The sequence below is a fragment of the Eulemur rufifrons genome, chromosome 1 (genome assembly GCF_041146395.1).
Source record: "Eulemur rufifrons isolate Redbay chromosome 1, OSU_ERuf_1, whole genome shotgun sequence".
NCBI lineage: Eukaryota > Metazoa > Chordata > Mammalia > Primates > Lemuridae > Eulemur > Eulemur rufifrons.
The window spans coordinates 71,702,666-71,729,754 of NC_090983.1; the positions used below are offsets into that span (position 1 = coordinate 71,702,666).

Below are 27,089 nucleotides of genomic sequence, written 5' to 3' on the forward strand. Positions count from 1 at the left end.
TTTATGCTCTTAGACTTGAAGGTGCCCTGGAACACCAAATGTTGCCTTCAGTGGAGGGGATATGCAGCTTCCGGGGCTCTTAGTGAGCCAGAGTCAGAGGATGGTTAATTCTTCATCATTCTCTGCATCAAATGCTGCACTGAGCCCACCTGTTTTCCTAAAAGCTTCCCTGTGTTAGTTCAACCAGTGTTTGCAATCAGATAGGAACGCTCATGTTCTTTTTATCCCAGTGAGCTTGCACCTCCCCACTCCGTCTGAGTCTGAGAGTCACCTGTGGAATACTTAAAACTACCCCTGAGAGGGCTCTGACCCCGAGTTCCACCCCAGACTCCGATCCTCTGTGTCTGGGGGTCTGTGAGCTTTTACATGCTCCACAGAGATTCTAACTCTCAGCCAGTGTTCAAAACCACCGTATCACCTCTCTCCTCCCACTACTAAATAATAAAAAAATGTTTGGTAACATATAGTGTTTCAGAGTAAAGATATCTCTGAAATACATTTACGTCTCTTGGCTTTCTGGGTTCAGAATTATCAAAACTTTAGTGACTCCTCTTTCCAATTCCTGGTGGATTCTGTGCATGTTGCACATCAGCAGTGGGGAAGAAGGATGGATATTTTTCACTAGTACAGTTTCCACCACATTTGCCTCTTGGTAAGAATGACCTGGGCTTGATCAAATGCTGATCCAAGCCACTCTCCTGTACCCAGAAGGCTAAGGTAAAGCCTACAAATCTATTTTTGACAAAGACCTTCAGGGATTTTAGCATCAGGAAAGTTTGGGAAACACACTGACTTAGTAAAAAGTTTGATAGCCAAAAGAAGTTCAAGTTACTGACTTTTGAGTTGTCTTTGAATTGTAGAGACTCATGACATATATATATTTATAGTACTAGGGAGCGGGGATGTTGTCCCAAGAAGCATAAACAATGCGTACTTAAGTCCAGTGGAAATAAAATACAAGGAGAATTATAGAAATGTCATGGGACAAGGCAGGCACATTGGTGTGTGCCTGTGGGAGGCTGAGGTGGAAGGATCACTTGAGCTCAGGAGTTCAAGTAAAGCCTGGGTCATATAGCAAGACCCTGTCTCTAAAAATAGAATGGGATGGAATGGAATGGAATGGCTTGGGAGAGGGTGCTAGTCCCAGATTTACTTCTGATTAGCCGTATGACCTTATATAATTCACAACTTCAGCACTCTAATTTCCTAAGCTAGAGAATTGGATTAGAGGATTGTTTGGGCTCCTTTTAACTAAGATTCTATGAGTTTGTTGATTTGCTTTACTCAAAATTTATACTAGAAGAAACATTAAATTTTCATTTAATTTATCTCCTTCCTTTCAATAGTAACATCAAAAAAAGAAAGAAAAAAAGTACCCCAAACATATGAGCTTCATTTTGTTTTAACTTGCAGTTGTATGTAATTTGGATTTTAAAAAACTGACATGTACATATATGTATATACATATATAATATTTACTTCTTACATTTTAATTGTTCAACTGGTATTTATATCTGTGATAAGAATTTATTTGGTATCCATTTGTTCTTTCTAGCTTGCCATATTATATTAAATTCCCTCAACATATATTGGGGTACTACAATTTTGGGGGCCCTTTCCTAAGCTCTTGGTGATGAAAGGATTGTAGAGCTGAGCTGCTACATCCCACGGGCCCCTAGTCTGGGAACAGGAACAGACGTCAATGTGATAAATGGTGCCTTATAGGAATAATCAAGACAGCACAGACTCTACAAGTTTTCCAAGCAGATGAGAGAGAGAACATTCTAGGCAGGAAGGACAGTATGTGAAAATGGCTATAATGAGTTCTAGGAACTGAGAATAGTTTAAATTACACACGGGGAGTATAGAAGAATGTTGGAAAATGAAGCTGGGAACATGGGTTGGACCAGGTTGTAAAGACTTGTAGGTATTATATCAGTGATCGTGAGCTTTATAAAAAATCATTGAAGAATAATTTCTAAGCAGGACAGATCTGAATGTTAAGAAAACCTGTCTCTCAGACTTGTGAAAGGTGGGTGAGCCATGGGGAACAGTCCAATGGAGGAACTGAGAGGTGCTTTAGGAGCGCTTAAGGCTATGTAGGAAATAAACAAGACAAAAGGCTGAAAATGGTGGTGGAAAAGGACTAGAGGGACAGATTTCAGGAACATCACAGAGTTAGGAGCCTAGGCCTCATGACCACTGTGATGTGGGGATGAAGGAGGCAGCTAGGATGACGCCCTAAGTTTCTGGCCTGAGTAACTGGGAGATCAAGGAGTCATTTAGCAAAATAGAGAAAAATAGGACAAGAAGCAGATTTGGGCTGGACATGGGGTTCATATAAAGAGTTCTACATTGAACACGATAAATCACCCAGATTCAGACAGTTGTGGAAAATTTGGGTCACTGGATACGTAGATTTGAAAGTTGTGAATCTCAAAGTGATGGTTGAGGCCATGGGTGCAGACACCCGAGGAGAACACATAGGGTGAAACTCAACTCCCACCAACAGCAGCCTTTGGGGGAGGGCGGGATCATAGAGGGAGCCTGAGGAGGAGCGCCTAGAAACAGGGAGAAGGGCGGGATGGAAGCCAGAGAGGGGTGTTTTAAAAAATGGAACACTGAGAAGTTTCAGTTTGCTAAAGAGAAGTGTTCTTCTTGTGTTTGGCAATCATAGTTTTTAGTAGTCTCAGTGACAGAGAGTTCATTGATGTGGTTGGGTGGGGCCAAACTGTGGTCTTGAGAAATTAATCAAAAGAGAGGAAATGAAGAAACACACAGGCAGCTTGGATGGGAAAGATAGGAAGGAGGCTAGAGGTTAGAAAAGGTTAATGAAGGGACTTGAGTCTGTCTGCAGATGAAGAGAGAGGGCTGGAAAAACAGGAAAGGTTGAAGGTATGGAGGGGAAGGGGGTAATTGCCAGACCACGGTTCTAGAAGGGAGAACTGAGAATGGGACCAAGCACACAGCAGGAGGCTTGAATTCTGGACAAGGTAAAGAATGTCTCTTGTTTTGATACAAGGGAAAAAAGAAAAAGAGGGCTGAGGAGGTAAATTAAAGATTGGCTATTAGTAAGCAACAAAGGTATCTGTAGAAAACACAACATGTCAATAAAGCAGAAATGATGGTGATGACTTGGTTTATGTCTAGCTGGTGTACAGAGCTGCAGGCAAGAAGCAGAAGTCAATCTTCACTTCAGTTCCTGATACTCCTGATCTTTTAAGAGCCAAGCGAGGACAGAAGCTTCAAAGCCAGGTAAGCTCATTTGCTAACGCAGGTGCCTAAACCTGCCACGCTGGCATCACAGGCTGGTTACGTGTGCCTGGCCTCTCCTGGCCAGTAGCAGACTTGCACACTTGGATGTCCTTGCTGTAGCCTCATGCTCATTAACACTCCATTTCAAAAAGCAGTTTTCTGGCCAGGTACAGTGGCTCATGCCTGGAATCCCAGCACTTTAGGAGGATGAGGCAGGAGGATCGTTTCAAGCCAGGAGTTCGAGACTACCCTGGGAGACATAGTGAGACCCCCATCTCTACAAAAAATTAAAAAATTATCCAGATGTGGTGGCACACACCTGTAATCCCAGCTACCAGGGAGGCTTTGGTGGGAGGATCCCTTGAACCCAGGAGTTCAAACCTGCAGTGACCTGTGATTGTACCACTGCACTCCAGGCTGGGCAACAGAGCGACACCTAGTCTCAAAAAAAAAAAAAAAAAGAAGAAAAAAGAAGTTTTCTTTTGGGCTCTGATAATCACGGTTATGTTTTACCCAAACAAGAGATGCCATGTCTTCTTTTCTAAGTGCTATATAACTTTTGTCATTGGATGCATGGTCTGTGGACTCCATGTAGTAAAAATTATTGCTTGATCATGCCATAGGATCTATCTATTATCCACAGGGAAACGAAACCACATTTCATGCATTCAGGCAAAAATGGGGCGAAAATACGTTGAGGGATCTATCTACCTTACTCTTCTGTCGACATTCTTTATCACGTGGGTTTAGATGGGACCACACTCAGTAGTAAGAATATTAGATAACTGGAGCATGTATACGTGCTTTCAAATGTGAGTCACGGAGAGAAATAAATGAACAAAAACACTTATGACAAAAAACAAACAAGGAAGCAAAAAAACCAGGTCAACAAGCAGACACGCCCCTCTTATTGAAAGTTTAGAGATGAATGAAGAGGACTGAATACCGAAGACTAAATGCTTTACCTCTGTAACATCTCACCCTATTCTCTTATTATTCAGTATCTGTATGTTGAACTTGCCACCAAAGAGAGACCTCATCACCACGCTGGAAACCAGACCACAGCCTTGAAGCACGCCAGACACGTGAAGGACATGGTCAGTGAGGTAAGATGGGAGTTCGGCGCTGAGGTACTGGGTTAAAGAAAAAATACTTTGTTAAAACTTTGGCCTGCTGCCGCTGATCTGAGAGTTCCTCCCTTGTGCTCAGAGTCATCAAAGCACAGAAGGCAGAGATATTCTTTAAGACTGTGATACACTGTGTCCCTCCACTAGATCTGGGACTTGGTTGTGAATTGAGAGGGATGAAACACTTGAACTTAAGTTTGTCTCTCTGTATTTCTTAGACAAAGTACAAGATTCAATACGAAAAGATGAAGGACAAATACACCCCGGTTCCAGACACGCCAATCCTCATCAGAGCCAAGAAGGCTTACTGGAACGCCAGCGATGTACGCACGCTTCCTTTTCTCTTCTGTGTGGTAGGGAGAGCTGAGGTGGAAGTGCCTGAGAAAGATAAAATATCTCAGTCATATCCATGGTTTAAAGTCATGGCACACAACACGAAAAAACACAATTTTTTTTAAAGAAAAAAAAAACTGGCCCAAACAGTATCAGTCAGGCAAAGTACCTGAGAGATGGTAGAAGCCTATTCTTCTTAATTCTCTCCTGGGCAAAAATATAACCCTTTCTTGTAATTTTGTGGTAGCATGTTCTAGAGATACTTGACAACTAATTTACTTATCCATAAAATCATGGTCTTAGAGTCAGCCAGACATAGATTAAAATCCTGACACTGTCACTTGCTTGCTGTATGATTCTATATAATTTGTCTAATTTTTCTGACCCTCTTTTCTTATATAGAGAATGAGGATGAGAATCATGATAATTAAGTAAGACCAAACAAGATAACGTGTGTGATGTTTCTAGCACACCACTGGGCTCTTTGTTGACACTCAGAAAATGTTTGTTCCCTTTCTTCTCTTAATTGCCTAAATATAGATCACAAGAATAATGCGTGACACAGTAAGAATTAGGAGGGACAGACTCTCATTTCCCATATAACATGATCTCAAGGATAAGACTGCCTTTTAACGGTCATGAGTCTGTTAATGAAGATGTGAAATTAGTCGACCCAGGATAGACAGCCAGTCCTTACCAGTTTCATGTCTCAGAGCCCAACCATGGGTACGAGTTCCCCATACCCATGACCAGAACCAGAGCCCCTAGAGGGCTGGACGCATTGGGACTTAAACTGGGCCAAAAGCTCGAGCCGACTCCATCACCCCCTCAGCTTAGCAGCATAGCTCTAGGATCTCAAGGCATCTTAAGGTACCTGCAGTGAGCCCTAAGCAGGAGTGTGAGAGGATGCAGCAAATTGGAACAATATCTCAGTTCCAAAATTTTGCCAGAAATTCGGAGCAGAGGGGAGCCTACTAATTGGAAAGAGGCAATGGCCAGTTAGTGCTTAAAATACAAGCTGAGAAAGTCATGTAGTCCCCTAGGATACTATTAGTCTTCATGTGATATCCCCTGTCTTGATCACTTTAGGGTTACTGTTGAATATTAATTTGAACCAAGCTTAATTTACCTCTTACAGGGGTGGCCACTCAGTGACATTGGCCCCTGGGCTCATTATGCCCCACTGCACAACCCTATCCCTGGGGGTTTATCAATACCAATTCTGACAACCCTAATCTTTCAAATGGTCTCATGTAACAAGGGGGTATCTGGCATTAAATTCAGTATATCCATTATGGCTGTCCACACAAGTAGATCTAAGAGATTTTATGAGATTATCCACCTAAAAAACAAAATTACAAAGTCAGAGAAAAGACATCTTTCATATGTGTTTGCTCAGCTATCCAAAAGGAAGAGAACTGTTTAAGGTTGAAAATAAGCTGCTCAGAGAAGCACCCATCTTGTGCAGATGAGAAGAATCTCAGGTTAGCGTCAGAGCTGTTTTCTCTTCAACTATCACAAAGATAAAGATTATAATGAAATAAATTTTTAAGACTGGTTAGTGTAGAGAAGGCATTTTAATGCCAAGAGTTAGAAGCTAAATCTTTTTCCACTTCCCATTAGTATGTCTTGGACTCAACAAGGTTATGTTTGTTTTTTTTTCTCCTCCCAAATGAGCTCTTGGTTTATGTTTTACATGTAAATAAACTTTATCTTAAGTAGTCTTAAATTTACAGAAAAGTGGCAAAGGTAATACTGTGTTCTCACATATCGTACACCCAGATTTTCCTATTTTTAACACCTTATTGTAGATTTGTCATAATCAATGAACCAAGATCGAAACATTATTATTATAACTAAATTATATTAGTTATGATATTATTATAACTAAACTTCATACTTTGGATTTCATTAGTTTTTTTCTAATGTCCTTTTTCTCTTCTAGGATCTGAAATAAATTTTTTAATTTTCCCTAAATATATTCATGGGAAAACCTAAGAGAGAAGACTCCAGAGAGTTCAAGCTTAGAAGAGCTCAGTTATTTACCTTGGTAGTTTTCATAACCCATATGCCTTTTCTCTTTCCAGCTCCGCTACAAAGAAACGTTCCAAAAGACCAAAGGGAAATACCACACTGTGAAGGATGCTCTGGACATCGTTTACCATCGCAAAGTCACAGACGACATCAGTAAAGTATGTCCCTACTTCTGCTTGCTTTGGGCTCTATAACCGATTGCAATCTTTTTGTTTTTTTTAAAGCAATCTGCCTTTTCTAAAATTCTCCAGAGAGAAGTAGACGCTTTGACATTAGTGTTGGGTCAATCTGTATAGCTGTGTTTGTGCTTCTCTAACAGGTGAAATACAAGGAGAACTACATGAGCCAGCTGGGAATCTGGAGGTCCATTCCTGATCGCCCAGAGCACTTCCACCACCGGGCAGTCACTGACGCAGTCAGCGATGTGAGTGTGGACATCTTCTATTTTTACATATGAATTCATATTCCCATATGAGTTACAAAGTCAAACGCTACATAAAAACTGATGAAACGCTTGGCTAGATTTTAGAGCTTGTGTATGGATGTTTTAAATCATAAAACTCAATTGCTAAATGAGTGAGCTTCAACTCGAGAGAGGGAAAAATATATCCAAACCTATAAACCTAATTTTTCTTCTAAATGTATGATATCATATTACAGGACTGGAAGTGATATACTTCATCTAGAAAAATAACCTATTTTTGGCTTGTTGAAGAAATAACTTCATGAAGCAATTAAGACACATAACTATTCTTATTTAGAAAGAAATTTCAGCTCTCTATATGAAAATATAGCTACCAAGCTAGTGATATACTTTCTAGGAAAGCGTGCCTGTTAAACGTGAATTGCTTTCATTAGAATTATTAAAATAAAAAATGAAAATTTTTATATACTATAAAACAATATATCATAAAATGAGCAGAAATTAGTGTTACTGGAAACTTTTTAAAAATAAATGTTTTAATACTGTATTATTTCATATACATCATGGGTCTGAGCTAAAATTTGTTCCACTTGTACAGATACTAACTTACTGCTATTTGGAGATAAGTTCTTAAAACTCTTTGATGATGTTCTTCTTGTCCTAGATAAAATATAAAGAAGACTTGACCTGGCTTAAAGGCATTGGTTGCTATGCCTATGATACCCCCGACTTAACCCTGGCTGAAAAGAATAAGACTCTCTACAGCAAGGTATCTATACGCAAGGAGAATGGCCAATCCATTCAACATCAGCCTGTACACACAGAGAGAATTAGCACCGAGAAAATGACCTTACGTATTTCCATCCCTATCCTGGCTTCTGGACCTTATAGTCGGAATACGTATTGAATTATTCCCTCTCCTTAGAAATTTCTCTAGTACTAACCTCATTGACTATAGTCATTTATTTGACTTGAAGAAAAGTCATCTCAGTACAACTCCTCCTGACTCTTCCAGAATTCCCTCCCTATTAATGTCTCTGGATGATTTACCCTATTAGAGCTGATATGGTAGCAAATATAAGGTGAGGTTCTTTTAATCCACAAACAATGTGTGACACAGCAAATCACTTAGTTTTTATGGCCTCATTTTTCTGTTGACAAAATTTTCTAAAGCAGTCCCATTCATTTCCCTTGAGCTCTAAAATAGGAGTCAGCAAACTTTTTCTGAAAAGTGCCACATAGTAAATATTTCAGACTTTGTGGGCCACATTCATTCTAGTGCATATTCTTCTTTCTTTGTTCCAAACCCTTAAAAAGCATCCTTAGCTCATGGGGCTGTTTAAAAACAGGTGGTGGGCTAGAGAAGTCATAGTTAGCCCAACCCTGCTCTAAAAGATTATGATTATCTGATTAATTACTGGAAAACTGTATTCAAATTAATGAACTAAAAGCTGCCTTCAAGTGCACATGAAAATACTTTCAAAGTAAAATAATAATCATGATATATAGAAACAAAGAATAAATTGATTTAGATTTTTGCCTAATATGGAACATAGATCTATTTGACATTCATTCCATGAAAGTGTTTTCTAGTATGTATTTTGGGGCTAGTTTTTAAGACATCTAGGCAGGTGTGCCCTTCATTGCCGTGGGAGACAGTAAATACTTGTTGGTTCTATGAATTAATTATCACAATTATATGATAAGATGAATAGTATGTCTCATTTTTTAAATAATTACAACCTGCTATCAAGTAACCGCATTCTGTTTTCTCTAGTATAAGTATAAAGAGGTATTTGAAAGGACGAAGTCAGATTTCAAGTATGTTGCCGACAGTCCAATCAATAGGCATTTCAAGTATGCAACTCAGTTGATGAATGAGGTATGTATGAACTGATCCAATTAAACCTATTCAATTCCTTTAAGAAGTCTATACAGTTATTTGATTAAAGCCCAAAACAGAATGACAGGAAAGCCATTTTAAGTATTCATTCAAAATAAAGATTTGGAAAGACTCTGTAATGTCACCATCTGATGAGCTCTGCCAAAACCATGAATAAGACAAGTGAAGGAGCCACTCAGAGTGGTGTAAGGGTCCCACAGCCATCAGTACCTGCTTGCACTAACACAGGGCAGCACAGCCCTGTGGGTGACGAGACCAAGGAAGGAAAAGATTTTTGCTGACTGTCCCCTGAACTTCTTTACGCATAATATGGTGTAGATTTGGGAGACCCAGAAATTCAAGATTAATTTAATGTCCCCTACGAGGGCCCCAAAATGGAGGTGGTTGGAAGAGTTACCCTAAAGGGGACAGTGTGACATGCATTCAAATATATTGTCATTTTAATTCTTACATATGTAGGTACACACAGCTATCCATTTGCACCCCAAATTTTTCTTTTTATCTTACCTAGTCTTTCCTGTAACCATCTTTGCAATAATTTAGCTCAAGATGGCTGAAATAAGCAAGCTATGAATTTACTTACAGTTAGATGGTTTTACAATGTTTGGATGGTTTTATAATTAAAATTTTATTTAAATTTCTACTTTCAGATTTTCCATAGATTTATGTAAATTTAAAAATAATGTTAGACTATTAGTAAATATTAGATAAATGTATGTAAAAGTGAAAATGTAGTCGATGGTATATTTACTTGATTGTATGACTTTTTATTTTGTTGTTTTTTAACACGTTGACTGCCACACTAGAAAAAATTTTTTTTCCTTGGGGCCACAGTATTTTATTACATAGATAGAATAAAAGCTTCAAAAACAAAATGATCCTCTCTAATTTAATGGAAAATTTGTTATTTTGTATTGTTTTCTGTGCATAAGTTATATGCAACTTGAAAAATAGTTCTTGTGGCTCCCAAGGTGAAGAGACGTGTGAATTACATATGGTTCATGAGGCCCAAGGCTCAAAACTAGTGTGAGTTAAATACAACTCACCTGGTAGTTAATGTGTTAATTTGATCTATTTCATTTTCAGTAGATTTCCAGGCTGGACAACTCTGAAGAATTACTGTCAATAGCTTCCTAGGAGGACAGTCTCGATATATTTTGTTTCTATTTTGCAAAGGATTTCCAGGTCTCTTTTATAATCAAATAATTGACTAGCATCAAAAGACTATTACAATTTTTCCATGAATGTTTTAGCATCAGATATGCTTCTGGCTTCTCAAACCCTTAGATAGTAAACCTGTAGCTTCTCAGTACCTTATTTTATATACAGTGTAAGGTGCCATAAAACCTAACATTGCTAATGGCTTCATATATAAAGATGGACAATGTTTAGACACAAGCTACTCTAATTTTAGTGTATAAAACAGATCCATCCCATGTTCCAGCCTTCTCTGGGTGATCTTCCTTCATTGACTCTCTTTGCTTCCCTGTTTTTATTGCCCCGAGTGCTTTGGGAGCCCACTTCTAGATATGATATGTTTCTTGCTCTCTGGAGTGTTTACCTTGGGACATTTCTATGTAGCCTTGAAGTTGTACTCTTGCTATAATTTGATATGATGTTTGAGCAGAAAAAATACAGAGCTGATTATGAGCAGCGGAAAGATAAATACCAGCTGGTAGTGGATGAGCCTAGACATCTGCTGGCTAAGACCGCAGGCGACCAGATCAGTCAGGTACTGTGACAGGGCTGGCTGATGGCCCAGGCAGGATGTGCTCCGGGTTTCTCATGAGATGTCGTCCCGTCTGCTGCAAGGATGTCATAGGTTCTGCCTATGATATTGGACTGTTCTGTTTCCAAGTATCTGTCTAGCCACCCAAAGAGCCGTGAGCTATTTGAGTGTGCCAGTCCATGCTCTGTGTGCTCACTTGTGCTGTGGTGAAGATGAAAAGAAAAGCTGGGTCCTCCTACCCTTCTTCTTCCGGAGAACCTGTTTGTATACTGCACCTGTAAACTGCAAATTGAGTTGCAAAACCAAAAACAAACAAGCAAACAAAAATTGATGGAAGGAAAGAAGACACAACTCCTTACTGTATTTTTCTATTCCAAAACTATCTTCTTTCCTATAAAGCAATTTTGGTGGTAACATAAGTGAGACTAGCTGTATCATTCCCCATTCAAAAGGATTATGCATCATCAACTGCAAGTATTGCAGTCATTCTGCTTGGCATTGTAACGTACTTGGTGTCTTCACCCACGCATATATGTGAGTACATAAAGCGGGTATGCCTACATCTCTTCACTCCAGAGGTGAGTGGGATATAGTGCCATGTTCTTTTCTGTCTTCATAAGTCTCTTTTGTGCTTCACTGCTCTTTGCATGAACAGAGAAAATATAAATCTAGTGCCAAGACGCTTCTGAAACAAGGATGTAATGAAATTCTGCGTCCAGATATGTTGACTGCTCTCTACAATACATACATGTGGAGCCAGGTAATGTCTGATGGGATGGGAAGAAGGAGGTTTAGAAGCCTTGGGTGCATTCCCTTTTATGCTTTCATGGATTTCCTCTCCCTGCTCCATTCTCATGCTGGTTTCACATGACAAGGCTTCATAAATACTCTTTCCTTGTAACTGAACTCGGAATGTGGCCAAGGGGGATGATGAGACAGCCGTCATCTGCACATCATCTGACTCTTTTGGAACTTCCAATAACATTAACTAACTTTTTCAAACATTATTTCCAAATTCGTATAACAGTAATTTATACTTTTCAGTATTTGCCTCAAAGAAATAGATTCCTTAGAGATTGAAGATAGTAAGTAGATTTGACAGCATTTAAAAGGTCTGAATATTTAATGTTTTCATCTAATTTTTCCATTGTTCAATTATCACTGCCACTCTAGTGAGGAGGTGAGGATTATCGTGCAGCTCTTTGAGTGTTGTAAATATTCATGGTGCCTCTCGAGTTCGATGCTGACTTGCTAGGTTATTTCTAGCCCATCTGTTCCCACACACACTCGTTCTCAGTATCACTGATCATATTGCCTTTCTACAAGGCCAGCTGAAGCACACACTTTCCATCGCATGCTGAAAGGTAAATTTGAAGAAGCAATAAACAGTGATAATTGGTTAAATACCAGATACAATGTTGATAAAGTGCCATTTGCCCAGACCAAAAAGTTTTTAAACAAACTTTTGTATTAGCAACTTGTTTTTATCATTTTGGTTTGTCATCAAATTAACACATGAAATGAGGTAGATAAGCTGTCCCTATAAACATTCCATTTGCCTGAGCTTCCTCCTTTGTCCTCATATGATCATCAGATAGTTGTGCATGAAATTTTGTTGCGCTCTCTGTATCTGCCCTGCTTGAAACAGCTTAGGTGCATGAAAACAAACTGACTTGAAAATTACAAAAACAACTGCATTTTTTTAAATGATAAACACCACTTTGGGAGGCCAAGGAGGGAGGATTTCTTGAGGCCAGAAGTTCGAGACTAGCCTGAGCATGCGCAAGACCCTGTCTCTACAAAAAAAAAAAAAAAAAATAGAAAAATTAGCTGGCCATGGTGGTGCGCTCCTGTAGTCCCAGTTGCTCTGGAGGCTGAGGCAGGAGGAATGCTGGAGCCCAGGAGTTTGAGGTTGCAGTGAGCTCTAACGATACCACTGCACTCTAGCTCTGACGACAGAGTGAGACCCTGCCCCCCATAAGAAAAGATAAACACTTCAAACCATATATATTCATTATTTTACATCTTTTTCATCTTTGATATGGAAAAATACCATAGGAGACTGTACATATTCAATGCGGTATGTTGTGAGTGAAATAGTCCCTTGTCAGAGATCAAGGTTCTAGTCCTTCTCTGGATTCAGTCTCGTAACCTCTCGGGGCCTCAGTTTCCATGTGTATAAAACATATTGGAAATTATCATTATTATTATCTGCAAACTCCATTACACTTTTGCCATCAAATACAAATTTATGTTAAACATCTCCAGTTAGGATTTAAAGACAAAGCTACCATGACACCATCTCCCACTTTGGTATTTCAAGAGGAAAATTAGGTTCCTTAAAGCCCTCTGTTTGACTTCTTAGAGTTAACTCATTCTTCTCTTCTACAATTTAGATCAAATACAGGAAAAACTATGAAAAGTCAAAGGACAAGTTCACCTCAGTTGTGGACACTCCAGAACACCTGCGTACTACAAAAGTCAACAAACAAATCAGTGATGTAAGTACAAGAAACACTGACCAGATTCTCGAACTCAGGAGGCATTTGCAAATGTGGAGGGGCACTTTGGATTGTCACAGTGTCTGGGAGACCACTGCCAGTTGGTGGGAGGAAGGCGGGGGTGCTCAATGTCCTGCTGTGCACAGGATTCTTCTTGTACAGTAAAGAACTGATCCAACCAAATTGACAAACACTGAGACCTTAGCCCAGAGCGTGAAAGCACCTGTTGAATTCACAGAATTCTCTTTCTTTCATATTCATTAAAAAAAAAAACCCTTTGTATTTATATTTTTATATTGTAAATTGAGAAGCATGACATTGTCTTTCTACTTTTTAATCTCCCGCAGATACTTTATAAACTGGAATACAACAAGGCCAAACCCAGAGGTTACACCACAATCCACGACACGCCCATGTTGCTGCATGTACGCAAGGTCAAAGATGAAGTCAGCGATGTAAGTAGCAGACGGTTTGCAGTCCCTCTCGTCTTGGCCTCTTTCTAACGTGATGTAACAAACCATGGTCCAATGATCTATTCCTGCGTAGCAACCACCCTAAAACTTAGTGTCTTAAAATAAGTCATCTATTTTGCTTGTGATTCTGAGTTGACTGGGCTCAGCTGGGTAGTTCTACTCCACGTGCTGTGTGGGCAGACAGCTGAGGCTCAGCTGGGCCAGGACGTCCCAGGTGGCTCACTCCCATGGCTAGGAGTTGGTGGTGGCTGTGGGCTGGGAGCTTGGCTGTTGTGTGGTCTCTTCACATGCCTTGAGCGTTTCCCCAGATGGCCCTCCACATGGCTTGAACATATCCTGGGGCACTGATAAAAAAAATATATATTAATTTCCAGGCCTTTCCCCTAAAGATACTGATTAGTAATTTAGTAAACTAAGTCTATGGTGAAGCCCAGAAAATTGTGATTCATATGATCAGTTTAGTAAACCCTACTATAGTTTAGAACCATACTTTGGTTCCTAACCAAACAGTTTACTTAGAATGGTTTACTCTGGCTTTAATCACACTAAAACCTAGGATCCTAGGTTGAGTAAGAAGGCCCAGACTGGGCCCCAAGACCCTGAAATTTAAGAGGAGCAAAAGTGGGTAAAGCTAGAAGGCCCAGGCCCAGGACAGAGAAACCAGTTATTGGGCCTGCAGAAGCTAAGCCTTCCTGTGCCTCTCTCTCCCATCCAAACCCACACAGCCCCAAACTTGCTAGATGCATCTCTAGCAATGACAATAGTGATGACATCCATCAGTTCATTCATTCATCAAGTATTTATTGAGTTTCCGTGTGCCTGACACTAGGAATGAGATGATGAATGACACACAATCTTTGCCCTTAAGGGGTTTAGCTTAATGGAAAGAATAGGCAGATAAACAAATAATTACAACGTGACATGATAACAGCTAGAGTTGTGGGAACATAGAAAGAGAGCAAGACTAATTCTGTCCCGGTGAGCTGGTGGGGGAAGGCTTCTCTTCCATCTGCAGTTTTCAAGATGTTCTGAACGCAGGATTTTCTGATGTAGGAAAGGGAAAGCAGGCATGGATAGCTATCCAACTGGCCCTTTCACACATGCTCGGGGACATAAGTTATATGGCAACACTGGTGACCACAGTCAGTGTGCCCTGGGGAGCTGGTTTGAAGACCTGAGATAGGAAGGTACATCTCTGCAATAGCTGCATCCTTTTTGACACAGCAGATTTTTTTTTTTTATTCCATCTTGAGGAGCATTGTGTACTATAGTCATGCATAATTTCTTATTTTTTAAAACGCTTAGTATGCTGCTATAAAAAATTAACCTTGTCACTGTGTTTCCTCCCACAGCTGAAATACAAAGAAGTTTACCAAAGAAATAAATCTAACTGCACTATTGAGCCAGATGCTGTTCATATCAAAGCAGCCAAGGACGCCTACAAAGTCAACACCAATGTAAGTTCCAGAAACTTCCCCAAGCCTGATGGGGGGTTTATCAGCTTCTGTGGGACACATCGCCTCTGTCACATTTCTCCAAATGACTGAGCTCTAGTGAGTCTGGAGCAAGAGCCAGGTCCCAGGAGCATCAGTAATGATGCTAGACGGTCCTCACAGAGAATCGTGGGAAGAGCAAGGGTGGCGTCACCCCCTGCCACAGATGTTACTCCCACTCAGCCTTCGGGGTGGGTGGCTGAGAAATAGGACATTTAATTCTGAAATGAAGGTTGCATCTTGGAAGGTGCCTCAGCAAATCTCATCCTCTTCCCCTGTGCTCTCCTCCTGCCCCCAGCTCTAGAGCCTGCTTCTTCTGAAGGAGAAAACATTGAGCCATTTGGTGCGGTCAGGCGTTAACCTAGCCCTTCTTCCTGCTCACATGTCCCCGGCACTGACTCATTTCTTTGGGTGGGGCATCTTAAAGCCTCAACCACAGAAAAAATATTGTGCATTGAGATGACCACTGACTTCTTTAAAAATATAAAAAATGGTTGGTACAATGAAGCCATTATTACCCAATTAGTGCCCACTAGGCCAGAGGAAACATCTATTTATCAGGGCCAGCAAACTGAAAGCTTGTAGCAGCTGCCAGGTAGCTTGCAGCTATCCTGAGGATGGATTGAGGATGGGTAAGGGATAGAAGGAGAACAGATGCGGCACAAAGCACATGGAGTAAAGTGTGCATCGCAGAATCCAAGTGGTGGTTGTCTGGGTATTCTCTGTAATAGTCTGGCAATTCTTTTGTGTGTTTGAAAAATTTCATAATAACATGGGGAAAAAAATCTCATCACATGGTATACATAAAAGCATGTGCATTGTATTGTGTATAAATCATACCTCAATAAAAAAAAAAAAAGAGAGAGAGAAAGAAAGAAAAAGGATAAGGGGACAAAATGTGCCTGATAATAAGAGCCTTTCCCAAGGACACTCAGATTCAAATACATATACTTCTGTGGCTCAGATTTGGCCCAAGGCAGCCAGTTCTCCAGGCCGGTTGAGCCTAGAAGGCGTGCAAGCACCTCTGAAGCCAGACTGCCCGGGTTCGAATCCCAGCTCCACCACCTGCTGGCTGTCTCACTTTGGGCGGCTTACTTCACCCTTCTAGGCAGTTCCTTTGGCTGCCTATTCCGTGTAATTGTTATGAAGATTAGATGAGTTAATTTTAAAAATTTTATAATTTGTTTAATTCATTTTTATAATTTGTAAAGCACTTAGAAAAGTGCTTGGCACAAAATAAATACCTGAAGTGTTTAATAGTTGTAAAAAATTAAGCCTGAATTTAGTTATAAATTAAAAGTACTTGATTCTGAAGGTAATTCAGAGAATTGGCAGAGTGAGGAAGATTGTAGGATCATTTCCCCTGGAGACCTTTTACAATTTTAGCCATGATTTTGGGACCAAAAGGTCCCAATAGGTGACCTCTGAGTGACTGAGTCGCTGCATAAATTGTACAGAAATTGTACCTGGGGCTCACTCTTGCACGAAGAATCATGCTTTGTGGAGTGTTAACCTGCAAGAGTCCCTCTGGGCCACGTGTGTTTGTGACTTCAGCCTACTGCATGAAGTGACTTCTTTCTCTCTTGCTGAACACAGCTGGACTACAAGAAGCAGTATGAAGCCAACAAAGCCCACTGGAGGTGGACCCCCGACAGACCTGACTTCCTCCAAGCCGCCAAGTCGTCCCTGCAGCAAAGCGACGTAAGACAGGAGTGACCTGAGAAATAAAATGAATAATGACTCGTGATAACCACTGTCTTGGGGTAACCCAAGCTCATTTGAGACCCAAGGAGGAGAGGAGGGTTGGGGAAGTGAAAGGCAAGCTCAGGAAGCAAACCTGGCCACACAGCCTGCTGTCCCCCGGCAGGACCTGGACACGAGTGGCTCAGAGTCTTGCCTGAGGCTGTGCAGAGCCTGGGGGTGTCACTGGGACGAGGAGGGCAAGGTCCTGGCAGCTGGGCTGGGAAGGAGATGCCCAGAGTGCAATGAGGGGTCAAGAAGCCCTCATTCTGGTAGCAGATCCTCATCAGCCCCTATGAGGACTCCCTGTGGGTTTAAACAAATGTCCAGCTTTTTCCTGTGCCTGTGACCCTCTCCTGCCTCCTCTGCCTTTCTTCCCTAACAGTTTGAATATAAGCTGGACCGAGAGTTCCTCAAGGGTTGCAAGCTTTCTGTCACAGATGATAAAAACACGGTGCTGGCCCTCAAGAACACCTTAATAGAAAGCGATGTAAGTATCCACTTCCTTCCATGATGCCTAACCTCATGCAGGGCCACCCCTTCCATTTCACAGTCCGCAGGGACACCCAGGGAAGGACAGAGGAGACCTGCTTCTGTCGGGGCTCAGGTGTGGGTCCTGCAATATGGCCTTGCCCTCCGTAGACACCAGTGGTCAAACAGCAGCAGTGCAAGTGCCAGTAAATCCAGGTGACAGTTCTTGATTTGTGCTGTGCCACCAGCACAAACAGTTCGCACCCCAGGAATTAAGACTCTGAAGGCCCCACTGCATTCTACACGGAAACTTCATCACTTGTTCTCTGCAGGATCATACTTTTCCTTTACGTACAGCTTCCTCATCTGTAAGGAAGGAATAAGAGTTTACGGGAGGGTCAGTGACATATTTCAGAATGCTTTAAACTAAAGTCCGTCTGTATAAAGATTCATCATGAAATCCATTTTGATTGTTATTAAAACCATAACTTCCAAGAGATAAGGAAAAACACCCTTTGAATATTTCCCAAGATTTCCAAACATCAGATCTTTTATTGAATTTAGCATTCCTTGTTTGTCAATGATGCTGTTCTCCCAGCTATAATCTAGTGATTTGGGGGCATAAAAATATGCAGGATTCCCAGGGGAGCTAAATAAATGCTTTTTTTTTTCCACCCATACAGCTGAAATACAAAGAGAAACACGTCAAGGAAAGAGGAAGCTGCCATGCTGTGCCTGACACTCCTCAGATCCTCCTGGCAAAGACTGTCAGCAATCTGGTGTCCGAGGTAACCCCCCCTCCCCGCGCCCATAGGCTCTGCCTTCAGTCCTGGGCTAATGCCCCGGGCACACACCTTAACCAGCTCTCTGTGGATCCCCCAGAACAAGTACAAGGACTATGTCAAGAAGCGCTTGGCCCAGGGTTCCTACACAACCCTGCCGGAGACCCGGGACACTGTCCATGTCAAGGAAGTGACCAAGCATGTCAGTGACGTAAGTGACCAGCCACAGGACGCTTGACAGCAGCGATGCCACTCTACTGTAGGATCCGATGAAAGACTGCAAGCTGCCCTTTTCCTTACGCATGCTATCCTTTCTGTGCCTTCGGTCTTACCACCAATACCTATATGGGAATCTGAAACTCTCATTTAAAAAAGGATCCAATATTTATTGGCTTTCCAGTTCTGGCAACTATGACAGTTGTGAGTTTTGCTACAGGACAGGTGGTCTAGCACTATAAGATGTTACTAACCCAGTGTTAATAGCAGGAAGAAACATTGCTGATTAGGTGTGGCCTCTCCTATCATTAAACTATTAAACAATTTTAGAGAGGTAAAAATCACCTCTTTGTGCCTCAATAATCTCTGCCCACTCTATCCTTACCAATAATGCTATAGTAATCCTGATATTTAATATTGTATTTTATGAGTCTCATATGGTTCCATATAATTTTAAAAGGTAGTAAAGGTAACTAAGAGTTTAATTTGCTTATATTCAGTTCTCCAAAGATTGCAGGGTGGATCTAGTATTGGGTTCCAGGACAGAAATGACAAGGAAGAACTTAGAATATAGGTCAGAGATCTATATCCTAGACCGATGCCAAAATGAGAAGCCATGGACATCTTCAAGTAAACTAATTCTGTTCCCAGATTCCTCTGCTCACATAAATAATTCTGCCTCTGTTTAGACAAATTACAAAAAGAAGTTTATCAAGGAGAAGGGAAAATCCAACTACTCCATTATGCTGGAGCCACCAGATGTGAAACATGCTATGGATGTGGCCAAGAAGCAGAGTGACGTGAGTTTTCCCCTCTCAACGTTCTCAGGGGCCCCTTTGAAGCAATGGATCCCCAACTGGGGCATGCTTTTATTATTCCAGGGTCTGGTCACCCTAAGTTCTTTATCTGGTTGTTTACAAAAAAAATAGTGGTGGGAATTGGTTCAGTTTTAAGGAAAAATGTTGCTTGTGCTTAATGAGGACTTTTGGAAAGATAGCGTATCCGTCAAGTGAGTAAACTTTTCTTCCCCAATAAAGGTCGCTTACAGAAAAGATGCCAAAGCAAACCTGCATTACACCACAGTGGCTGATCGGCCAGACATCAAGAAAGCCACGCAGGCAGCCAAACAGGCCAGTGAGGTAAGGCTGTGGTTAAAATGTCCCTGGTCTCCAATGGCCACTGCCAGGTAGTACAAGGCACCCATCACCTACTGCCCGTTTTGGTTTTGTCCGATCCAGGTGGAGTACAGAGCCAAGCACCGAAAGGAGGGCAGCCATGGCCTGAGCATGCTCGGTCGCCCAGACATCGAAATGGCCAAGAAGGCAGCCAGGCTGAGCAGCCAGGTAATGCAGATGGGCAGGCAGCAGCCCCACCGTGAGGGGGTTTGCAAAACCTTACAGGAAGAAGTGATTCCCAGAATGAAAGTGCAACATTACCGACAAAAGAGATGCTGGGTCTTTAATAGCACTGCAGAACTTTGACAAGTTATGTCATAGAAAGTGTGCCGAGGACCTTCTCCAACCTATCTAGGCCTTTCTTGTTCTCCACTTTTCCACTTACGGGTATTTGTCTAGGTGTCTGTGTGCTTAACTATCTTCATGTGACAAAAACATCAGCTCATGAGATGATCGGACCCTTGGACCCTTTCCCCAGACAGTAGCAGTTACACCTGAAGGTCTGTGGTAGACTTGTTAACATGCAAGAGTCATGAAATTCTAACTTCTAGAACCCAACCAGGTGAAAAAAATTCAACCTACCTATATTGACTGCCTGGGCTAGGGACTAGGGATGAGCAGATGTCTTCAGACAACTTGCCCATGGATAAATAATTACAATTTGGTGTGACAAGTGTTTGATCAAAGTATGCTGGGGGGAGAATGCCTCGTTCTAGCAGATTTCATATTGCTGAGAAGAAGATGGACTCAGAAATGTATTTCCCAAACCCAATGACCACCTTATCTGATTTCCCTTGTTGGATCAATTATCTAGAATCCTCCTAAACTATGATAGGTTTTCAAACTTTAGCTCAGAGACCCCATAATCTACCACCGGATCTTTCAGAGAGCAAGTTTAGTCCCATGGGACTTTAGCTCAAGAATATCTTATTTCTCCCCCAATTTAGAGATCCTACTTTCTTCTTCTTCTCTCCAATATTTTTTGGAAGAAATAGGTTTGAGATACATTTGGTTGTTGTACGTGACTGACTTTCAACAATACCAAACATGGGATTCCAATCTTTTGGAAGATTTAAAGTAGTAATGTCAAGTAACAAAACAAGTCAGAATTATGAAAAGACAAAAAGTTCAGATGACTGGTAATAAGCAAATATGACTTTTGAAAGTTTTTGAATTTAAAGGTCCTATGCAATATTTCTATTATACATTAATGGAATTGTGTAAGCATTTGAAACCAAGAAATAAGCTCACCAACAAAAACACATTTGGAATCTCTAAGCGTAATGAAATGTAACAAGAACTTATTCATGTAAAAAATTTAACATGTTTTTAAATGTCCAAGCTCATACCATGATCAAGTTAAAAACAAAGAAGTGACTTTGGTGGTGATATTTTGAACACTTCACTGTTTTCCAAAATTGAGAGCCTCCATTTCTAATCCTAAGTGAATCCTATGGGATGGAGACGGAACCTGACAAGATCCTTTCATGAGCTCAGCTTCCTGGGTTCACTTCCTGTGGAAGGCTGGCCTCGAGATTGACAGCTTCATGGTGTGGGCCCTGGCCCAAGAACGCTCCAGCCATGTGTAGGCCCTCCCCGTTCTGACTTCGCTGTCTTGCTGCGTACTCTAGGCAGAACACCTCAAAGGCCAAAGGAGAGGGCACGGCGCTGCATCTTATGACACCCCTATGATGAGGCATCTTAAGAAAATTAATGTACTCATCAGTGATGTAAGACTGAGACCAGCAAGCCAATATCTCTGTCTTTCTCTTATTCTCTCTTCTATCCTTGGCCTTGGTCAGGGGACTGACCAAGCTGCACTCTTTTCTGTTGATTTTGTGTTGGAACGTGTAGAGTGCTGTGGGAATTTGTCAAAGGATGTAGTTTTGCACACACCCCTCTTTTCCTGCATGAACCTTTCCCTCTGGAACATACTACTTGGGATAAAGGAAGGTAGACAGGACGTGGAGCTGGCCTCCCATGTACGCTGACTCGCTGACACTGATCAACTTGAACGATGAAATGAAAACACACTGAGAATCTCGCGCCAACCACACAAAGAAAACCTCTGCTTCTTCTGAAGTTATTTACCTTAAGACTGGTATTCAATACAGTCTTTCCATTCAGGCCTGCTATGAATCAACAAAATAAACTTTTAATAGCTTTTCTAATTCTTGGGACTGCTCTTCAGTCTTTAGAAGTGCCAGCTCAATTCCCTGAAAAGGAGCTGAACAATTAGATGTCAGATGTCTAAATATAATTAAACTGTGGAAAGAATAATTTAGTCAAAATCACTTTCCTACACTACATCTGTAATAGACCCGATATCTGAGCCTGCTGGGATTATAAACGTCTGCAATGCCACTTGCTGACATGTGGCATCACACTGTTGCCTCTCGACTTCCATAGTTAACAAGAAAAAGAAAGGCTTCACCATTGCATAATGCCACAATTCCATCTTGCTGTATGTAGTTTTACTACATTACTACCTTGTCCAATACCATTCTAAGAATTCCAGGAGTCCTGAGTCTGATACATGTCCTTACTTTTCAAAATGCAATAGTTTTAAGACCTACTAAAAAAGGAAGGCCAAAAATGCTAAACTCAGATGCATATTAGTAGTTGTGCCAGGTTGCATTTGCTTGAAGGCCCTCTCATGGAGAGGGGAGGCATAACTTTTTTGCAGTTAAAAGTTGGAAATTTAAGTTAACTTGAAATGAACAGAAGAAAAAGAAACTAAAGCGGAACCAATGGAATTGCTGTTCTTTAAATAAATATTTATTCAGAAACAAATTATTTTTCTAACAGAAAGAATGACTTTTAGCATACTTCTAAAAGAAGCAGGTTTTGTTCCACGATGGGCTTTTGCTTCTTTTCTTCCCCACTCTGACTCTGCACATCTGGTTTATGTGGCTTTTCTGCGTTTCACAGGTCTTGGGAGCGTCCCTAGTTTTATGAGTTTCTATATCCCTAAGGAAAAGTTGCCTTTTGGTCTAGGCAACAGCTCACCGCCTCCGACTTTCCTTAGCAGGCTTTCCATTTCTTTATCTTCAGAGTGAATTTCTTTCAGAGAAGAGCCGTTGTAGCATTTGCCCACATTTCAGTGTTTTATTACTGTATGTTGTGTTCCCACCCCTGCCTTTGTATGTCTGTGTCAGTGTGCCTGCATCATGCTCATCTGTTCTGCATGCTTATTTTTTCTCTGCATTTCCACTGAGGATTGATTCAAAGTGAAGGAGTCTCAGCACTGTGAATGCATATTCTCTGATGTGGCAGATTTCATTGTTTCAGCATTTGAGTGGTCTCACTTCACGTCTGTTCTGCAGGCTGTGTCAAGTACAGTGAGGAAGCATGAGGGGTACTGGCTTTAAATGAATGCAGAGTGAAATGTCCCAGCGAATGGGTTCTGCTGTGCTAACTTTGGATGAGTGACTCTTTCATCTTATCAATAACAGAAACTCTAGATATCTTTGAGAGTTAAAAATTGATTGTCTTTTTAATTGGCTAACACCTAGAAATAGCTCATTTTCATTCTTCCTAGAGTGAATAATTAGTGGAATTCTAATTCTGGACTTAATCCTACAATACAATTGACAAAGGCATCAGTCTGTGTTTCAATAAGAAAATGTTTCTGTCACTTTCAGTGATTCTGTTGAATTTTCCTATAAATGAATCATCTTCTTAAGATATTTTTCCTAGACATAATGACTATCTCTTCCTTTTATTCAATCAAATCACACTTATTGAGCAACTATTAGTGCCAGGTATTGTGCTTATTTTTTAAATCAGGGTTTATTTAGCCCTTTTCATATCTTTATTTTTTTGTATCCTAAAAGTGTGTGTGTGTGATATATATATAAAAAATAGGCCCAATATCTGAGACTGGTATCTATATCTATATCTATATATAAAACCCATATATATGGGTTTTTTTGGAGACAGAGTCTTCTTTGTCACCTAGCCTGGAGTGCAGTGGCATGATTAGAGCTCACTGCAGCCCTGAACTCCTAGCCTTAAGTGATCCTTCTCCTTCTGTCTCCTGAGTAGCTGGGACTACAGGCATATGCCGCCACACCCAGCTATTTTGTTTGTTTGTTTGTTTTGTAGAGATGAGGTCTTGCAATGTTGCCTAGGCTGGTCTTGAACTCTTGGACTCAAGTGATCCTCTTGCCTTGGCCTTCCAAAGTACTGGGATTATAGGCATTGAGCCACTGTGCCTGGCCTAAGAGTATATTTAATCTTATTTTTCTTATTATTCTAAAGTATCTCACTTTTTTCTTACTTCTAGTCTGAAATCATACTTAAAACCATTAACCCCCAAACTCTATTTTTTTTTAACTCAGAAGTTGTACCATTTTGGCCAAGTTTTAAAAATTTTAAATGATATAGCCAAAGTACTATTTTAAAATAACAATAAATTCCCCTAATTTAACAGATTCCTTACTTCTCAACCTTCTTGATCATTTACAACCCCTCTTTGAAGTTCTTACAGTAAACCTAAAATACTCTTGCATTTGCTAGTTCCGAGGGCCAAAATGCTCCAAATCAAGTACATTAGATCACTTCTCTGAATTTAGTCTGAAGCTTTTCCCACTTATTTTTGTTTTACATTAGAAAGAAGTGATTATTTTTCATACCTCTGGATACTATAAAAGTGAGCAAGGCCAGTACTATATCAGACGGTCTTATTCTTGATAGCCTGCTGCCCTGATGTAATTATCATTATTATTATAATAGTGCCCCCTTTTAGTCTGAAAAATGTCCCAATTTAGATAATAAATTATATGATCACTTTATATCTAGTGCATATTCTTTTGCATTTATGTTTTCTCCATTCCTCAGTTCCCAAACTGATTAATGTCCAGGAATAATTTGGATGTTTGTATTTGCTGTTAGGTTAAATACCGGGAAAATTTCGACAAAGAGAAGGGCAAGACGCCAAAATACAATCCGAAAGACAGCCAGCTGTACAAAGTCATGCAAGATGCTAATAATCTTGCAAGTGAGGTATGTTTTTTAAATTGTGGTAAATGTATAACATGATATTTACCGTTTTAACTATTTTAAAGTATACAATTCAATAGCACTAATTACATTCATAATGTTGTCCAACCACCATCACTATTTCCAAAACTTTTTCATACAAACAGAAACTCTATAACCATTAAGCAATAGTTCCCCATTCCCTCCTTCCCTCAACCCCTGTAACTTTTAATCTACTTTTTGTCTCTATGAATTTGCCTATTTTAGAGATTTCATACAGGATGGAATCATATTTGTCCTTTCGGCTTATTTCACTTTGCATAATATTTTCAAGGTCCATCCATGTTGTAGGGTATATCAGAACTTCATTCCTTTTTATAGCTGAATGATATTCCATTAAGTGTGTGTATTGCATTTTGTTTATCCATTGTTCTGTTGATGGACACTTTGGTTGTTTCCACCTTTGGCTACTGTGAATGAAGTGTGGTTTTTCATCACCATCTCCAGCATTTGTTTCCTGATGGGGTATCTAACTATGATTTCCCTTAGACTGTTTTCCATTTCGTACTTATGTGATTTCCTTTTCACTCCTTAACATGTAGGTTAAATATAAGGCTGACCTGAAGAAACTTCACAAACCTGTGACTGACATGAAGGAATCTTTGATAATGAACCATGTCCTGAATACAAGCCAACTTGCCAGTTCTGTAAGCTCAATCGTTTGCTCTAGAAACAGCTTGTTGCACCCATCTTGCAACTAAATTCTTTCTCTCGGCCCACGTGTATCTTCTGCTCTGCTATTGATATGCTAGATTTATTACAAAGGTGTGGTCTTGTTTGAGTGTATTCTTCCAAATTACAACATTGATCTACCAATTCTCTGTTGACTATAATGCCTCTCAGAATGTAAAAATACATTTTTAGAGTATTTAAACATTTTTTTTTTCAATTAACCATTCCCCCTTCTCCCTCTAAGGACATAGAACTACCATCTGGAATAGTTTCTTTTACTTTTAACTTTTTACTTATCACACCTACTTTGAACAGGCCACATCACCTGTTTACATCTGGTATTAACTGACAACACTAAACTTGGATCTTCATCTTTGAAAACTTTTTCTTAACCCGCAATTTAGTGTTTGCTAACTTTAGTTTGGTCTTGACAATGCTGCTGTGCAAATGTGCAATCTCAAGAGGAGAAGTGGGAGGGCCGAGCAGCTTTTGCACCAATGTGCCCTTTTGCCCCCTCTCCCTCAGTACCAGTACAAGAAGAACTACGAGAAGAGTAAAGGCCACTACCACACAATACCCGATAACCTGGAGCAGCTGCACCTAAAAGAGGCCACCGAGCTACAGAGTATAGTAAGTTGACCAAGCACAACTTTCTCCTTGATGCACATCCACCTACCACACAATGTAAAGAAATTTCATAGATTCCTTCCAGGATAGGAGTTATGCTTTTAATAGTCGTTGTTGAAGAAAATTAACAAAGCTGTAAGGGGGCTTTGAATTTAGAAACATTTGGAACCAAATTTTTGTGTTATAAATTATAACAGCATCTACATGTAGTATAGAAATATATATACAATATATGTAATTCAGGTTACTGCCAGGGGCTGGAAGCATAAAGACTGTGTTACGCAGGAAGACAGATCCCTCACAGCAACCCTGATGTGCCGCCTGAGTTTGTGTCCCGGGTTGGGAAACACGACCATAGATGACAGACGGAGTCAGGAGGATTTCAAGCAGAGAAGCGATAAGATCAGATCTACCACTGAAGGAGTCTTGGGGAATTTAAGAAATGGCTAAATTGGTAAAATAGAGTCATGCACCACATGATGTTTTGGTCAAGGACAGTCTGCATGTATGACGGTGGTTCCGTAAGATTACAATAGGGCTGCCCTGTACAGGCGGACTGTTTTTTATCTTTTATACTGCATTATTGCTGCACCTCTTCTATGTTTAGATACACAGACACACACCATCGTGGTACAGTTGTGAGCGGTGTTCAGCACAGTAACATGCTGTGCAGGTTTGCAGCCTAGGAGCAAGAGGTGATGCTGCATAGCCTAGGTGCGTAGTGGGCCGTACCATCCCGGTTCGTGCATGCACACTCTGTGATGTTCCCGCAGTGATGAAACTGCTAACGATGCATTGTCAGAACAGATCCCAGTCGTTAAGCAACTCGTGACAGTAAATGAAGATTTCCTGAGGAAAGAACCTGCTCTCACATGACCTCCTATATCGCAAATTCAGCATTATTTAGGTCCCCTGTTGGGCATTAACCAAGAGGGCTGAATTACTAGAAATGTCCTCATGTCGTCGGTAAAGCAGCAGGTGCCCCCAGGCTTCTAGTCCAAGGTCTAGTTACACCCGAGAGCGCTGAGATTGAGCATCGCCATTAGGTGCTGTGTGAAAAAGGGCCTTTGCCTCTCTGTCTTTCCCGTCTC

The 27,089-nt window shown here is 40.7% G+C and overlaps 1 protein-coding gene across 2 annotated transcripts in view; it reads left to right on the forward strand.

Annotated features, from left to right (window-relative positions):
• The window catches only part of NEB (nebulin), a 206,554-nt gene that overhangs the window by 148,048 nt on the left and 31,417 nt on the right, over positions 1–27,089 (forward strand). For both annotated transcript variants that reach the window (XM_069472708.1, XM_069472715.1), the window contains 21 exons: positions 3,151–3,255; positions 4,257–4,361; positions 4,601–4,705; positions 6,803–6,907; positions 7,069–7,173; positions 7,838–7,942; positions 8,951–9,055; positions 10,704–10,808; positions 13,202–13,306; positions 13,654–13,761; positions 15,132–15,236; positions 16,869–16,973; positions 17,398–17,502; positions 18,167–18,271; positions 18,366–18,476; positions 19,171–19,281; positions 19,519–19,620; positions 19,720–19,824; positions 24,553–24,663; positions 25,242–25,346; positions 25,897–26,001. In XM_069472708.1, the coding sequence (XP_069328809.1) occupies positions 3,151–3,255; positions 4,257–4,361; positions 4,601–4,705; positions 6,803–6,907; positions 7,069–7,173; positions 7,838–7,942; positions 8,951–9,055; positions 10,704–10,808; positions 13,202–13,306; positions 13,654–13,761; positions 15,132–15,236; positions 16,869–16,973; positions 17,398–17,502; positions 18,167–18,271; positions 18,366–18,476; positions 19,171–19,281; positions 19,519–19,620; positions 19,720–19,824; positions 24,553–24,663; positions 25,242–25,346; positions 25,897–26,001 (2,223 nt within the window). The remainder of the gene's footprint in view (positions 1–3,150; positions 3,256–4,256; positions 4,362–4,600; positions 4,706–6,802; positions 6,908–7,068; positions 7,174–7,837; positions 7,943–8,950; positions 9,056–10,703; positions 10,809–13,201; positions 13,307–13,653; positions 13,762–15,131; positions 15,237–16,868; positions 16,974–17,397; positions 17,503–18,166; positions 18,272–18,365; positions 18,477–19,170; positions 19,282–19,518; positions 19,621–19,719; positions 19,825–24,552; positions 24,664–25,241; positions 25,347–25,896; positions 26,002–27,089) is intronic.